The 18,133-nt window shown below is 43.6% G+C and overlaps 1 protein-coding gene across 4 annotated transcripts in view; it reads left to right on the top strand.

Annotated features, from left to right (window-relative positions):
• The window catches only part of CDK6 (cyclin dependent kinase 6), a 108,887-nt gene that overhangs the window by 38,904 nt on the left and 51,850 nt on the right, over positions 1 to 18,133 (top strand). For all 4 annotated transcript variants that reach the window (XM_080975625.1, XM_080975627.1, XM_080975626.1 and 1 more), the window contains exon 4: positions 11,871 to 12,038. In XM_080975625.1, the coding sequence (XP_080831751.1) occupies positions 11,871 to 12,038 (168 nt within the window). The remainder of the gene's footprint in view (positions 1 to 11,870; positions 12,039 to 18,133) is intronic.

Raw genomic sequence — 18,133 nt, 5'->3', positions numbered from 1 at the left:
GAAATCACATAGTTGTGGCCAAGGGGGCTTTCCGTCAGCACTGAAGGAAAGATATTTGCAAGGAAGATCGGAATTGACAATGAGGAACAAGGACAAGAACATCAAAAGGCGGTGCAAACACAGTAAGACCCAGTTCATATATTACCATCTGAGGCATGGCTGCTCTCATGCTGCCCTGGTAACACTGGAGCCTTCTCTGCACAGGTCTTCCATGGTGTAGGGCTAATGTGAAAACAAGGTAGCAGGGCTGTAGTGTGAAAAGAGCTAGTGGAAGTGGGTCATGGTGATAGGGCTAGACACATGAATAATCCCCACACCAGGTTTGCTGGCCTGCAGGGGCACGGCCCCCGTCCACATGACACACTTCATACATTACCAAGATGGTATAGGTGGAGTCACACTGCTTTGGCTCTCTACCAGTGATGTAAGGATATGAATTGGGTCATAGGTTATAGTTGATCAGGGAAATCTAAAGCACAACATTATTTGAGAATCTTCTGAACCTTGCAACTCAGTTAAAGGTGGATGTTCCTCCTCCCCTCCGTTTTTTACACACATCCAGCATTCCATGACCACGAAGCATGATCAGTCTCCATTGGCCTCTTTTGGGTTTCTTTTCTTTTTAAAAAAAGGATTTGTTGTACTTCTGCAAAACTTGGGGTTCCTGCAGGCCTGCACTGGGTTACCTCAACCACTCTGGGCAGCTTCCAACAAATTAAAACATCAAACACAACAAAACATCAAACATTAAAAACTCCCCTATGTCAGATGTCTTCTAAACGTCAGATAGTTGTTTATTTCCTTAACATCTGACAGAAGAGCGTTCAACAGGGCAGGCGTGACTACAGAGAAGGCCCTCTGCCTGGTTCCCTGTAACCTCACTTTTCACAATGATGAAACTGCCAGAAAGCCCTCAGAGCTGGATCTCAGTGTCTGGTCAAAGGTGGTGCCATTTTGGTTACATAAGTATCAGCACTCAGTACCTAACAATTGGAAAGAAAAAATAATGATTTACGTGCAAGATGCCCCAGGTTCAAGCTCAGCATCTAAGTTAAAAAACCCCTCAAGGCATAGGACTGGGAAGGAGTTCAGGCCAGTTGATCTAGAGGTCCCAAAGTTTGGATGCACAAATGTTCCAAACTTGACCTGTTAACGTGTAATCCTCCATCTCCGCCTGAGTCTCATAAGGCAGGTGGAGAGCAACTTGCTGTATGCCATCTTCTCAAATTTGTTAGTCAGCCAGGGTGGACTTGCACATCTTCCAGTTTATCTTGCAGCCTGAGAAAGCTTCAGGGAGCACAATGCCCTGAGAATTCCCTTGGGAAAGGCTAGTCCCGAGTAGCTTAGTTATGCAGACAACCAGCTCCAAACCAGACATGTTATTGGATATAGTCCTCAACACACATATATAGTGCAGAATATTAGCCTGGAGGAAGATGGTTTGGCTGGGCTGATTTCCAAAGCTCTGAAACTGCTGTGCAAGGCACTTTTGCATTAATCCACAATGGCCAGTGCAGCTCTATTCATGTGTAAGTTCTGGTTCCAAAGTTCTCAAATCTGTTGGTATGAGCTTGCAAGGCAGCAGAGGAGATCAGGGGCAAAGGGCAGGACCAACAAGGCTAGACTCAGACCTCTCCCATCTCCAAAACCAGCCCACTCATATTGTCGCATTCACAGTGGGCTGGGTGATTACTACAGCTGTGTTGTAGTAATCCCTTCCAAAGCACACAAAGCAGTAAATTACGTTTTTGGATTATGATCCAAAGTTCTCCAGGCGAAGCAGTGCCAATTTTGGCCTGCAGTGGTGAATTGCATGGATTTTGCAAACTGGCCTCATTTTTTTCTGTATGATCATGGAACTTTTACTGATTTGATGTGCACAGGCCATAATGTACCTCTAGAAGAGCAAAGACGTCCTGTTGGCTGCAGTAAACAAAAACTGCAAAGGGTAGCATACTTCCTGGGAAGGTTGTAACAAAAGCAAACCCAGTCTCTTTCTGGAGCATCCAAAAAATATCTGAATAGTCAGAAAGAAATTGTTAGTTCATGAGAACAGGTGGCAATTGTATTTTGAGTTTTTCATCATTTTCATCATTGGCTAACCTGCTTTCCTATCATGTGTTTCTTTACTTGTGCTCTACTTGTGCTTCTACTTTTAAGTTAATGGAAAGACTGTCGGTCAGTAGTAGAGCATCTGCTTTGCATGCAAAAGTTTCCAGGTTCAACCTCTGGCTGGGGAAGTCTCCTGCATGAAATCCTGGAGCGCCACTACCAGTTATTGTAGGCAGTACTGAGCCAAGTGGACAATGAATATAATAACCCTGCTGGGTCAGACCCAGCATCACTGCCTCCGATGCAGAGACAGAGCACAGCCATCATGGCTAGTAGATGTTGATAGCCTTATCCTCCACAAATTTGTCCAAAGCCATCTGCTGCGTTCTGCTGCCCAGGAGGACTCTCCTGTGTGAGTGTCTGAGGGCCCTGCTCCTTCCTGCCACTCACCACCTGGCCCAGGGCGGGGCCTGACAGGCCTCACAGGGACGGTTGTTGTCACTGCTGCTGCGACCCAGGGGGATCCGGAGGGGCGCAGAGTTTGTTTTAAAATGTTCCTTTTCCTTTCATTTTTTTGTATATGCGGGGACGGGGATGGGGGTGGGATGGATGTTTAGTTGGGAATTTGTTTGATTTTAATGGATTTGTAATTTTTATAGTTTTTCATTTGTATTGTTTTTTTGTTTTCTGGGGTTTTTTATTGTTTTAAGGTCTTATTTTGTTCTTAAGGGGAAGGGTCAGGGCTGCCGGGGAGTGGGTCCCAGCCAACAAAATGGCTGGGGTATGTTCCACGGAGGGGGATGCGCTGGGACAACCGATCTCAGTGATCACGGGTAGGAGGAGGAGTTACGCTAAGACCAGACCATGTCATTACAGAGGAGGCAGGTTTAGTCGTTGTCTGAGGACTATCCCTGCCTCCGGGTCTGGTCCTGTCCGGACGGATACTAGAATCAGCAAGGGATACCCACATAGCCTGAAGGTGCTGCTGTGCAATGCCAGGTCAATGATTCATAAGACCACTGCCATCCATGACGTGATCATGGATGGAGGATTTGACCTGGCTTGTGTAACAGAGACTTGGTTGGATGAAGCAGGTGGGCCTGTTCTTGCCGCTGCTTGTCCACCAGGTTTCTCTTATGCACAGCAACCCAGGCCCTGTGGGCGGGGAGGGGGGGTTGCAGTGATTTTTAGGAAGTCATTAGTTTGCACCAGGCATCCTATTGGGAAGACCCAGTTCTCTGAGTGCATGTTCTGGAAGTTGGGCAATAGGGGCAGTACAGGATTCCTTTTGGTGTACCGACCTCCCCGCTGCACCAAGGATTCCCTGCCCGAGCTGCTTCAGGTCGTGGCGGATGTTCTCCTGGAGACACCTAGTTTGGTTGTCCTAGGGGATTTTAACATCCATGCCGACACGACCTTACAAGGGGCCGCTCGGGACTTCGTGGAAAGCATGGCCTCCATGGGGCTGTCCCTGAATAAGTTTGGCCCAACCCATAGCCACGGACATGCCTTGGACCTGGTGTTTACCTCCATGGATGTTGGTGTTCTGACACTAAGTAAAAGCGAAACAAAAGAAGTGCCATGGTCAGACCACTTCCTGGTGCAACTTGACTTCTCCGCGACCCTTCCCCTCTGCAGGGAGGTGGGACCGATTCGGATGGTCCGCCCCCGCCACTTAATGGATCCAAATGGTTTCCAGAGAGCGGTAGGGGATGCTTTATCCCATGTTGATGGCCTTTCAGCTGATTCCCTGGTGGCCCGCTGGAATGTGGAGTTAACCAGGGCTATTGACTGTTTGGCTCCGAAGCGCCCTCTCCGATTGCATGGAGCCCGGATGGCCCCGTGGTTTTCCACGAATCTGAGGGCAATGAAACAATCGTTGAGACGGCTAGAGCGCCGGTGGCGGATGACCCATTCTGAAGCTGACCGGACACAGGTTAGAGCTCAGTGTCGAGCCTACCAAGTGGCGGTAGCGGCGGCGAAGAAGGCTTTCTTCGCCGCCTCTATTGCATCTGCAGAAAACAGCAGCAGGAGACTTTTTCAGGTGGTCCGCAATTTAGCGGAACCACCTGCTACATCGGGGCCCAATACGGGCCACATGATCTCCTGCAATGATTTTGCAAAGTTTTTTGCAGATAAAGTCGCTCAGATTCGGGAAGAGGTAGACGCCACCGTGGGAGCAGGGCCGGGGCGGGGGAGTGCTAGAGTCCTGTCTAGTCAAATTGTGTGGGATCAATTCCAATCTGTTACCTCCGAGGATGTGGACAGGCTGCTTGGACGAGTGAAACCAACCACCTGTCTCCTTGATCCTTGCCCATCCTGGCTTATAAAAGCTAGCCGGGAAGGGCTGGGCGATGGGCTTCGTGGGGTGGTGAATGCTTCCCTCCGTGAGGGAGCCTTCCCAGACCCGCTGAAAGAGGCGGTTATTAAACCGCTTCTTAAAAAACCATCTTTAGATGCGGCCACGATGGCCAACTATCGCCCAGTCTCAAATCTTCCATTCTTGGGCAAGGTGATTGAGCGAGTGGTTGCTGAACAACTCCAGGCACGCCTGGAAGAAGCGGACCATTTGGATCCCTTCCAATCGGGATTCAGGCCTCATCACGGGACTGAAACTGCCTTGGTTGCACTGGTTGATGATCTCCGGCGGGCTAGGGACAAAGGTGAGAGCTGTTTCCTAGTTCTGCTGGATCTCTCAGCGGCGTTTGATACCATCGACCATAACATCCTTCTGGACCGTCTTGAGGGGCTGGGAGCTGGGGGCACTGTCATACAGTGGTTCCGCTCCTTCCTCCTGGGCCGTGTTCAGAAAGTGGTGGTGGGGGATGAATGTTCAGACCCTTGGGCTCTCACTTGTGGGGTGCCTCAGGGTTCTGTCCTCTCCCCCATGCTTTTTAATATCTATATGAAGCCGCTGGGAGAGATCATCAGGGGGTTTGGACTGGGTGTTCATCAGTATGCAGATGACACCCAGCTCTACCTCTCCTTTAAATCAGAACCAGTGAAGGCGGTGAAGGTCCTGTGTGAGTGTCTGGAGGCGGTTGGAGGATGGATGGCGGCAAACAGATTGAGGTTGAATCCTGACAAGACAGAAGTACTGTTTCTGGGGGACAGGAGGCGGGCAGGTGTGGGGGATTCCCTGGTCCTGAATGGGGTAACCGTGCCCCTGAAGGACCAGGTGCGCAGCCTGGGAGTCATTTTGGACTCACAGCTGTCCATGGAGGCACAGGTTAAATCCGTGTCCAGGGCAGCTGTGTACCAGCTCCATCTGGTACGTAGGTTGAGACCCTATCTGCCCGCGGACTGCCTCGCCAGAGTGGTGCATGCTCTGGTTATCTCCCGCTTGGACTACTGCAATGCGCTCTACGTGGGGCTACCTTTGAAGGTGACCCGGAAACTACAACTAATCCAGAATGCAGCAGCCAGACTGGTGACTGGGAACAGCCGCCGAGACCATATAACACCGGTCTTGAAAGACCTACATTGGCTCCCAGTACGTTTCCGAGCACAATTCAAAGTGTTGGTGCTGACCTTTAAAGCCCTAAACGGCCTCGGTCCAGTATACCTGAAGGAGCGTCTCCACCTCCATCGTTCTACCCGGACACTGAGGTCCAGCACCGAGGGCCTTCTGGCGGTTCCCTCACTGCGAGAAGCCAAGTTACAGGGAACCAGGCAGAGGGCCTTCTCGGTAGTGGCGCCCTCCCTGTGGAACGCCCTCCCACCAGATGTCAAAGAGAACAACAACTACCAGACTTTTAGAAGACATCTGAAGGCAGCCCTGTTTAGGGAAGCTTTTAATGTTTGATGTATCATAGTATTTTAATATTCTTTTGGAAGCCGCCCAGAGTGGCTGGGGAAACCCAGCCAGATGGGCGGGGTATAAATAATAAATTATTATTATTATTATTATTATTATTATTATTATTATCCAAGTTGGTAGCCATGACTGATTCCTGTGGGAGCGAGTTCCTCTGTTAGCTGAGCGCTGCCTGAATAAGTGCTTCTTTTGTCTGTCCTGACTCTTCCAACTTCCAGATTCTTTGGGTGCCCAGGAGTTCTAGTCATATTGCCTCTTCCTCGCCTTTTCTCTAAAATGAAAAGCCTCAAATGCGGAAACCTTTCCAAATAGGGAGGTTTCTCCATCCCCTTGATCATTTTGAGTACATTTTTTATTTTCAGTTCTTGCATAGTGTTTCCTAGCATGGAATTTGCTTTTTTTCACTCCTGCCGCACAATGGGTCGGCATCTTCATTGAGCTATCCACTACAACCCAAGGTCTTGGTCCTGGCCAGTCACTGCCAGTTCAGACCCCCATGAGCAAGCAAGCGACCATTTCACGTGGGGATTCTGTTCCCGGCCCCCGCAGAGTGCATATAAGCATGCCCTGTTTCATCCCCATTCTGTCTTCTTCCAGATCCAAAAGGACCCATGAATCGGTGATCACGTGTGAATTGGACTTACCTAAATGGTCACCACCTATACGTGAAATAAAGTTTTTTTGCCCCTTCATGCATCAGTTTATACTTGTTCGCATTTTCCTTCTTCAGAGCTAGCAAAGGGCATTTTTATTTTTGTTTTAAAGGAAGAGAGATAAAATTATTCAGGATGGTGAATTTTAGCACTTGCGCTTAGGCAGTACAATTGCAAAAGCACAGGTCCACATAGTCCCTGAATACGAGCTGTGGCGAGGTTTTTCAGCGCAGACGCAGCTTGAGAAAAACTTGAAGCCACAAGCCTGCAATCAAAATTAAGTAAGTGGACCCTCATGCAACAAACCGGAGGCCTTAAATTTTATGGGTTCTCCCCACACACGAAATTGATGAAGGTGACCCTGATGAGCTGTTTAGTGAAGTCATTCTGCATTGTGAACAGCAAACCAAGAGAATTTCTCCAGCAAGAACAAGAAAGACCCACCTCACAGTGATTGATGAGAATGTTATAAAAGTGCAATGAGCTGGAAAGTCATCATCTTGTCTTTTCCTTTTGCCACCGGAACGGCATAGCAGAGAGATCTCTTTTCTTCTGGTTCTGCATAAGGAGAGGTTACATGGCATGGAAATGTGTTACACCCAGCTGCTCACTAGTTTGCAGGGCACACAGTAAATAATACTGTTTAGTATATCTAAGGCACAAAAGAGAACAGCACTCTTTTGATGGTGATTCCTAGCCTCTTTCATTTGCTTTCCAGTTTGCTTCCAATTCATTGAGTGGCATTTTGCAACAGTGCATACTTTAGTGTGGTGGGTTCTCTGATTGGTGGGTTGTTGTTGGGGTCCCCCCCCCCCTTTAATTGGCATGAGTAAATGAAAGGTTACTTAGGCCCTGGTGTAGCAGAGGCACTTCAGTTTGTTTAAAGTTGTTTGCTGAACTGAGCAATATCTAAATTAACCCTCTGAATTCATTCTGCGTGAGCTTCATTCATAGCGGGAGAAAGCCCCAATTGCTTACCACCATCAAGATTTCTTTGGCACAATGGTATTTTATTTTGAAAATAATATATTGTTTGGAAACTTGCTTTTTTCATCTTTTAAGGTTTCATTCTATTGATCAGTTCCTAGGGCAAGCTCAAATTATTTTGCGCTTTTTTCTTCTGAATTTGAAAGTTGTGTTGAAAGTTGGTGCAGTATACTGACCTTAACACTTATTCTACGTCTGGAAATGTATTATTTATTTAATACATTTAATACATTTCTATACCACCCTTCATCTGAGGATCACAGGGCAGTTTATATTTGCCACAACTTCCTCCTCGCTCGAAAAAAAACTTGCTAGTTGGATTCCTGTTTCTCTTACCAAGCTTACCCTTGACAAATTTACCCTCTATATTTCTTGGGGAGGTCCCACAGTTCAGTGGGGCAGCATACAGAAGGTCCCATGTTCATTCCTAGTTAGACTGGCAGAACTGTGAAAAATCTTTTAGATTTTTGATACAGTGGATATATCAACGTCATATAAAGTCAACTGCCTTATACCAAGCCAGACCTTTGGTCCAGTTAGCTCAGTATTGTCAACTCTACACTGGCTGGCAGTGGCTCTTCTAAGCCCTACCTAGAGATGTCGGATATTGAGCCTAGAACCTTCTCCATGAAAAGCAAGTGTTCTCCACTGAGCTCCACAAAGTATTCCAATGTGGCAGACTCCCTCTTCCCCACTATGATGTTTCTTCCCCCATACTTTCCAAGGAGTTGATCCAGAGAAAAAATTAGCTTTGCTCCTGCTTTCTGGCCCACCTGTTTTCCTCTCGTAATGGGATGGGCAGAGGAAGAACAGAGAACTCTTCCTCTGGTCCATACATTGGGAGAAATGTGTGGTACCAGGGAGCAAAAAGTTACCAGAACGCATTTGTGGACAAGGTTCATCTTCACCCCTCCATCATGTGGCTTTAGCATGGACTCATGGGAAGTAGGTGTGGTTTTGTAGAAACAGTGGTTACTTAACTTCTCCCAGTCAACTCTAAATTACTTGATTCAGGGACAGTGAAGAGCAAGCTGTTTTATTGCATGACCTTTCTCAGTTTCCCAGGAACCTAATCCCTGAAAAAAATAAGTTCAGCCCAAGCCCAAGGGACCACCTCCCACCGTTATGGCCACAAATGTGTACTTGCCCATAACAACCTATCTTGAATGTAACTGTCATAATAGTAGGGCAGCCCTAAGCAGATTCTTCTAGGTCTTAGATTGCAGAGTTTGAGAACCTCTGGTCTGAGCAAGTTAGACTTCACAGAAAGGTGTTCCATATAAGAAGGTTGTAAGGTTTGCACATGGGTAAGTATACTGCGACTAAGATCAGTCCACAAGTCTATTTTCATAATTCAAATGCCTCGTTGAATTTCTGCTGGAGTTGTCTTACGAAATTTGTGTCACCGTAGTCAACCTTAATATGCAGAGTAAGGAGGTGGTGAAACATTCAGATGCTCTTATTTGAGTAAACTTGATCTCCTGATCTGAAGCTGCTTGCAAGTGTTTTTTTCCCTCCCCCCTTGGTGCATTGTTTCAGCTTCCTAATCACTGACCAGCTGTCTTGTTAGTGAATAGAGCTGTGGGCCCCTTGCCATGTTTCATGTGAGGTCTTGGCTGGGTGGCCAAGCAGGCAGCCTGCAGCCACTGTCAAAGCAATTCAAGAGGTATTGGCACAGCAGTGCCACCATTAATTTCTGCTTGTCACATGCTGTCATGCAAGTTACACCAGAGAGGAAATGACCGTTGAAAAAAGTGTGCTTGTGGCACTTTGTCCCCTCTAGACATTATCCCTGAGGTTAAACAAGTGGATACAATTAGCTGCTGTCCACAAACAGCTGTTAGGAAAGAGAAACCCAGATCTGGGCCCCATAGCCATGTGTCTTTCCTGTTGGTGAGGAGAGCCTGCTATCAACATCTGCCATACTTTAACCCTTCATTGAGGTGTTAATTTCAGCTGTATAGAGCCAAATCAATGACTGACGGCAATCCTATGTGTGTCTGTTCAGAACTAGTCCCATTAGTTCAGTGTGACTTACTCCTAGGTAAGTGTACGTAGGATTGCAGCCTGTGAGCTGTAGTTCTGAATCAGTAGACAGGATACAGAATACTGAGTGGGTTAGCTCGAGATGCACGGCCAATAAAAACACACTACTCTGTATTTCATTCCCAGAAATGTGCCTGTTTGCAGTACTACTTAATCAGGAGCTTTAATAAATGTATAGTTCTCATGATCACATTTACTGGTTTAAAACAAGTATTTATTATTCAGGAAAACCTCTGGAAATGATAAGTAACTAGGAGATTCCTAAATTTCCTTTCAGCAGGCTTAAGAAAGATTCACTAAAATCTTTTGGTGAATGGCCTGGTAGTAATCTGGTAGGATGAAGATAGTATGCCATATCATGGCTGATGCTCACATTCAATTTTGGCATGGTAAGATCATCACCATGTTCTCCTTTTTTTTATCTCATCAGTTTGGAGTTGCCAGTATATTTTCCTGGAAACAGTATCAAGGGTAAAGCTTGAGAACTAGCTCCTTAACATACCCTGTCAACTGTCAAAAGTGAATTCATAAGAATTTTTCACTGTGTGAGATTGGTGAGCTTATATCACCATGCCCACAACAATTCATGTGGAAATAGAATATGTAGAAATTAGTATTCAGAATGACCTTGGCATAGTTAACCTTTGTCTCGTACAACTCTCCGAGCTCTCATCTGGGAGCTTTCCTTTCTTCTCCCAGTTTCCTATCCTGGGATATCTTCCTTTCTCTGCCTCTCACACAGGGTCTTTCACCTGCCAACCATCACATTTTTAGTGTTATGAAAAGAAACTAAAATGTAGAATTGTAGATGGAGACTCATGGAATGGTACAGGTGACAAAACAGGTGCATTTCCCCCCATTTGTATGCATTTGAACATGTAAAAGACAGAAGCAGTAAACATGATCACCAAATATCTGTGAATATTCTGTGTTGCTTTGGTTCAGATTTTAATATTTATTGGTCATTATAGTGATCCGATTCATTTTTTTTTAAAAAAAAAGCTACAAAACTCAACCCTTCGGTTGAGCAATTAAATGTCTTGTGTGTAAATTATCATGTTGGATTAAGGCAGATGTGGGAATCCTGTGACTCCAGATGCTGGACTCCCATCAGCCGCAGCTGGCACACTCAGTGGCCAGGGATGATTGGAGTTCTACTGCAACAGCATCTGAAAGACCGCAGGTTCCACACTCTTGGATTAATGCATTTCGAATGTGAAATTGGTTAAGGAGGCTCAAAAGCCTTGAGAGCTTGCAGGTCAAAGCTCTTGTGACTGTGCCAAACACCCCTGTCACCCTTGCGTTTAAGTCTTGTGAACTCTGCAGGTGTGAATACAGGAGACGCCACCTTTTCAAGGCACTGCTCTCAAGAAATTTGCATCAGGTTTTTAATAAATCTTTTTGGTTTTATGATTCCTCATCTTAAAAAACTGTTCTGGGTGCTTTGAGTAGAAGAATGGTGTATAAATAATATATTATTTACTAACTACATGCTTTTAATTGTCAAATGTTAACAGCCTATTTTTGTTGTGAAAATAATAACATACAGACCTATGTTTATCAGCTTGCACATAATCCACCCTATATGAAAAGTTAGTCTTACTCATGTAATTCCTATTGATTTAAATGAGACCTAAGTGCAGCTAGCTTTGGGTGGATCCAACCTAATATAAACACATCTCTTCAAGATAGCTCAGATTTTCTACCTATTGACAGAAACCCTCTTCAGGCCCAAAGAGGGAACATAGGTAGAGTGGGACTACGGGAGAGGAGGGGGAGCCCCTGAAGCTGTGTGAGTCCTCTGGGCACTTTATGTGTTTACAGCAAATTTCTGCAGCAGGAAGCTTTGTGTATCTAGATGTTTCCCATATGAATGGGACTCTTGATCTTCCAAGGTCTTCATTCCGTGGAAAGCCTCCATGAATACACAAGGCTCCCCATTGCAGCACTTTACTGCAAACATATAATAATAATAATTTAATAATAATAATTTATTATTTATACCCCACCCAGAAATGATGATGATGATGGTGGTGATGATGATGATAATAATAATAATAATAATAATGATGTGCATTAAGGCAAATGTGCATTAAGAGGGCTGTTTGTGTATCTAGGTACACAGGCATAGGTACACTTATCAGAACCATGTGCATGTTTACTCAGGAGTAAGTCTCACTACCTTAAATGGGGCTTACTTAGTGTATATATACCCTAAGTGTATACTGTATATAGGGTGCCCTGTCTATATATTTAAGCTGTGCAAAAATGACATACTTTGTTTCTCATCAAAGCTCTCAATTGCTTACCCTTAGGACATGATGTTTCAACTCCTACGAGGGCTTGATTTTCTGCATTCGCACAGAGTGGTCCACCGTGATCTGAAACCGCAAAACATTCTAGTCACCAGCAATGGGCAGATAAAATTAGCCGACTTTGGCCTTGCAAGGATCTACAGTTTTCAAATGGCTCTTACATCTGTGGTAAGTTTCAATGTGTTCTTTCTTTAAATCTAATTTCAGGATTTAGTTTTGCATAGATGTTCTTTGGTCGTTATTTTAGAACAACTAAATAAAGCAAAAGATAGGTGTTACTATTTGAGAAGCGTTACAGTTGAACTTTATCTGAAGCGATTGCCATTACTGCAGGGTGGTAAATTATTCCTACAAATCGCTGAATCTGACTGCTCAGTCCTGTACTTGTTTCCGTGGAAGTAAGTTCATGAAAAGTCCAGTGTACAAAGAATCAAAGCCTGATTGACATTCCAAGACGATATACAAAGGTGGACTTCCCTGAATATTATGCTTTTTTAATCTTTTCCTACTTCATTAAACTTTTAATATGCAGCGACTGCACATTACACAGGAGGTATAGTACAGTTGGCATTTTTCCTCCCCTTCTGAATCACATCTTGATAGTGCTTAGAAGGACGCCTACAAGTTTCTTAAAAGATAATGTAGCAGTTGCTGCTTTGATCAGCAGGCGATGTGAGTAGAGTGCACAAGAGGGAGAAAAATAAATATGGCACCATGGGCTTGTTTACATGACTGCTTGTAACCTGGTTGTGCATCAGTCAATTGCCATTTGTTTATGGCATTGGAGTAGGAAAAATGTGAGATGATAAGATATTATTTCCTTGGTCTTGTGGTGATATTTGGATCATCATATTAGTCAAACAAGAATTTAAAAATATAAACGGGGTCCACTATGTGTCCCACTGTCAGTTTTTTAAAAAAGATTGTGCTCTCCAAGCATGAGCAAAAAACCCCACCTGCCTCTCAAGCAAACCTTACAGTTCTAAAATGTGCAAGAGAATTTGTGGCAGATCTGAAGCTTAAGCTTCCTAGTAATCTTAAAGGGCAGCTCCAGAGGCACAAAGGAACATATGAAAGCTGCCCTATACTGAGTCACACCATTAGCCCATCTAACTCATTGGCAGTGGCTCTCCTGGATTTCAAACTGGGATTCTCTCCTCACCCTACCTCATGCATGCAAAGGAGATGCTTCATCACTGAGCTACAGTCCTTCCTGGACATCCCATATGGCAGGGTCTTATTATAGAAGTGGCCTTAACACTATATGCAAATGATAAAGAATACCCCTAGCTTATAGCTACAGTCTGCTTCTTAAATAAACAAGGTCAGGTCCAGGTATATATGTTGGCATGTGGAGTTTGTCTGCTGCAGCAGAAGTTGACTTTAGTTAAATGAACCCTTGCTTGGAGCATACCTTTAGTTGAAAGGTATTCAGACTAAGGCTTTGGTATAAAATAAGAAAGCTTATGTTTATTAAAGGAAGTACACTCTTGATAGGAAAGCATTCTGTGGTCCTAGCTGCCTATCTGGTTGGAGAAATGAAGAAAGCTATGCTTGTCCCTTTATTCTCAGAAGACAAATCCAAACTGACCACTTGCCTCAAGGTCCAGAGAAAGTGTGTGAGGAGGAGCAGGAAATTGTAAACAGGATGCAACCTAAGACTTGCTGGTCATCAAAGAGCTAAAGTGGTCTGCATAGAGATAAAGGTACAGAGATAGGAAGCTGGAAATCTTATCTCTTTTAACCCATGCAAACCTCTCTCAGCCAGCTGACTTGCATCCAGACTTCCAACAGCATTTGGGAACAATGATATAGAACATTACACTGCTGACACTGCTCCAAACCTTACGAGGACTCCTGTGTGCCACGTGGATCCTGTGGTTTAGTTGCACATTGACACAGCCGATGCATACAATCTCCATTCATAGTGTAGTAGAACTGTTGGTAGCACCTAATAGGTCATCTAGTCCAACCTCCTGCTCTAAATCATTATCATTTTCCAGCTAATGGTTCCCTTGCAGATATCTGTTCAAACTGTCCACACTGCTTCACATTGCTGAGCTTATCTAAATCATCAGGAAGCTCTTTCTAATGTTTAACCAAAACTCTTCTCCCCAGAGTTTAGAGTCTTCGCTTCTGTTCTTCACCTCGAGAGTGAACAATTTGTGAGTCACTTAACAGATGTTTCTATACAGGACTGAGTACCTCATGTTCTAGGAGCTGTGCACATAATGAAGTTATAGAAAGTCCCCTGTCAGGGTTATCATTATGATCAGTCGACATGTGAACTCTCTGTCATTTCCTACAGCGGTGCAGTATATTGAGGCCAGATAAAGAATTATTTCTTGAAGTATCAGTTCTTTCCGAAGATACATCCTCATTCTCTGACTACAAAGGAACTCGTCTAGTGGAACAGAAAGAACCGTGAAAGTAAGGCAGCATAAAGAACTGATCCAGCCTAGTTGACTGGGTGCTGCAAACCGATAACTTCAAAGTATTTTAGCTGCAATGATTACTTCCCAAATAGTAAAGCATTCTTTTGGCAGGTAAACCTTCTGGGCATATTTTTGTCATTTGTAATCCCTTGATGCTTCCTCTGATAAATGAATGGAAGCCTCAGAATAAATCGACACATGTTTATGTAGAGAATACCAGTCCCGGAGCTAGGAAATCTGAGCAATTGATAGTCCTATGTTGAACATCTGGGCTTGTTCTCAGAAGCAGAACAATGGGGACAAGTTTTCAGTGTCATGTGGAGTTAAACTGTTCTGCAAGTGTTGGTGCTGGCTCTTGGGAAAGCTTTGATTAGAAGAGGCGGGAACTGTTCAAATCTTTGGAGAGCTTCTGCCAATTGGATTTGATTGTGCTACACAGGATAGACCGATGGCTTGACTTGATATGGTACAAATGGACATGATAGGTTGCTTCATTCAGGGGGTATAGTAGAAACGGCACCAAAAATTGCAATGAATGCAGTGAGCTAAGTAATTTATTTATTTTGGGGGGGGGGGGATAAGGTACAGCCCAGTTTACCCAGTTTATTTAAAGCCACAATGTTGATATAATCAGATGTTTGTTTCAATGACAGTTTGGTTTACATGCTGTTTTATTCCAAGAATGGGGAGCCTTTGGCACTCCTGATATTGTTGAACTACAACTGACATCAGCCTCAGTCAGCCTGTTATGGAACAAGTACCCTGCCAGAAAGGGTCACCAGCATAATTAAAGGGATAGCCTTTTATTTATTTATTTTTATACATTCATATTGTGCCATTGTGGAACTCGGTTGGGGGTGTATGTGGTTCCCAGGTTCTTAACCTATCCGAATACTGACCAGACCCTGTCTTGCATAGCTTCAACAAGGTGTTGGCCTCACGTGCCTTCAGGCCATACGCTGAACCATCTACATATTCTGCAAGTTTACTCTTATTAATAAATCAGAGAAGCTATGGCCCTCCAGATGTTGCTGGACTAAAACTATTTATCATCCCTGATCAGTGGTCACACTGGCTGGGACAGCTGGGTGTTGGTGTCCAGTTATATTTGGAGGCTTCTCAGATTCCTAAGATCAGCAGTATACAATCAGGTTCATATAATCAGCAGTAGAGTTCATATATTAACATATATAGTTAATATATGTCTATTCAACTGTATTTTTCGTCTCATGTGTGATTTCACTCTCCTTTACTGAAGATATACCATTTGCTGTATTTGTATGGCACTGCTATGGTTAACGAATACCCAATCTGAAACTTCAATGCAACAAAGGCATGGATAGTTTTAAACAATTTGTTTCATTACAAGCTATCTTTACCTTATGTAATTCGAACGGTAGAAATTTTAAATAAGTATAGTCCCATCCATCGTATCAGTTCTTGTGGGAAAATATGCTTCAGTGACTTACTGGCACTGGCTATGGAATGTGGCATTTAAAAGTACCTTTTTACAGTGGGAAAGAATTTGGTCGAGAATAAACAGTCTGACCTTGTTAAATGGACCAAAGTCTGTACAGATCCTAGTTCCAGAAAGCTAGTTTCTACTAGACTGTGAAAGAAAGCTCAGTTTGCAATTAATGCCATTAGGAATGGGAAGGCTTTGGAGAGTCCTGCGCACTGTGTAAAGCTAAATGTTTCACATCAAAACTGTGGAATTAAAAAGCCATATATAGCATTATTGTCTTGATATAATCAAGACGTGATTTATATTTATATTTGGAAATAAAAATTGAAAACTAATTATTATTATTATTATTATTATTATTATTATTATTATTTCCACCCCCTTTTGTGGAATGCTCTCCCCAGGAAGGTTCCTCTGGCCTTCATTATACACCTTTAGGCACCAGGCAAAAACGTTCCTCTTTAACCAGGTCTTTGGCTGATTGACGTCCAATGCCCTTTTAAATGTGCTGTGGAAGGGGGATTATTGGTTTGTTTCTGTTCTTATTTTTATTATGCATTTTGTGTTTTTTATATTGTAATTTTATGTTGTGAACCGCCTTGAGGTCTACGTGCATAGGGCAGTATGAAAATGTAATAAATAAATAAAAATATGAGAATCCGGACCATAGGAAGCAGCCTTATTTCAAGTCAGACCACAGCTCTGTAGAGGTGGTTCAGGCAGGAGTCTTCCCCATCCCTACCTAGAGATACCAGGGATTGAACCTGCAAAATGTATGCTCTCTCACTGAAGCTGTGGTATACAGAAGTTCTTAGAAAAATACAGATCTACTTCGTTTTGCAGCACTAGCAACAGAACTCTGAGACATCCCAAAGCCCTTCAGCTGTATAGATTAGGAGTCATATGATGCAAGAATCTGCAGAAATTAATTTACTGTTTCAGACAATTATCCTGAAGGGATCTTCCTAAGTAAACATTCTAAATATCAAAAGAGTGAGAAAATAAAATATATACTGAATACTTTGATAAATAGTTATTTCCCCTAATGCATATGTTAATTCACATTAAACTTCCACCCTACATCTTCTACATTGAAGACAGACACAAAGGATTCATTCAGCTTCTCTTCAGTCTCCTTTCCCCCCTTTTGGACACCGTTGACACCTTGTTGTCCAAAGGGCCAACTGCCTCCCTTAGCCGGTTTCCTGTTCCTAATATATTTAAAGAATTTTTTTATTGTTGGTCTTTTAGTTTTAGTCAAGAAAGCGAACTGTGGTATATTAACATAAGATGGTTTTAGCTTGGTACAAGTCAAGAGTTAGGGTAGAGTTTACCTTTGGCCAAGTTTAAAGGCCGTATTAAAACAAAGCAAAACAGAAACAGCAGCAAAGAATGCTTCTTTTGAATCTCTGCATTGTTTCCAGATTTTTATAACCAGTGTAAACATTACCTGAACTTTATCTGAGCTTCCTGAATTGCCTTTCATTTTGTAACACCAGCATTTACCATACAAAGGTTGACATAGTTGCCAAGAGCAAGCAAACCTGCCTCACCAAGGAAGAATAAAAAAAATCCTTCCAGTAGCACCTTTAAGACCAACTAAGTTAGTTCTTGGTATGAGCTTTCGTGTGCAAGCACACTTCTTCAGATACACAGACCAACACGGCTACCTATCTGTAACTATGGCAGACCAACACGGCTACCTATCTGTAACTCACCAAGGAAGCTTAGCGTTGAACAGATTGTATATTTGCAACCATTCTCAATGTAGTAACTTTCTGAAAGCTACAAGCACAGTAGAAGACTGCAAACCAATAGCTGTTCTTGCCTTTCCCATCCTTTCTAAATGTTATTTGGGTTATTGTTGGACAACCATAGTGATCATTTGACTTAGACTGGATATGGGCATCTTACCACAACTCCCCAATGCTTTCAGATCCCGACAACTAGAGTGCTTTCCCCTACAAGGCCCTTTTCTATTTCTGATTTAAACTAATCAGATTGTAGAATCATCTTTCTACATAGGGATATCACCAGCTGGATTGAGATCTAGGAAAGTTCCCACTGATTTTTGTTGTTGTTGAAATCACTACAAATGACATTTACATATGCATAGTCTGACCTCCATACCTGCACCAGTGCTTAGGCATAGATTTGAATATACAGAGCATTTGGCCACTCAGAAGAGAGGAGGAAGTGGTGCAGTTTTAAAAGGAAAACCTTAATAATCACAGGCACGAGAGGAGAAGGAATGGAGTATTGATTTGCCATGGTAGCCCTAAATTTAAATGTTTTGTCTCCTTGAATCTCTCTTTGGCATCCAGGTTCCTTTAGCCTAGGTGTGTGTTGGGGGGGGGGAGTGT

Source organism: Podarcis pityusensis (genome assembly GCF_964106645.2).
Source record: "Podarcis pityusensis genome assembly, chromosome: 12".
NCBI classification, from domain to species: Eukaryota; Metazoa; Chordata; class Lepidosauria; order Squamata; family Lacertidae; genus Podarcis; species Podarcis pityusensis.
This window is presented reverse-complemented; position numbering and strand designations above follow the sequence as displayed.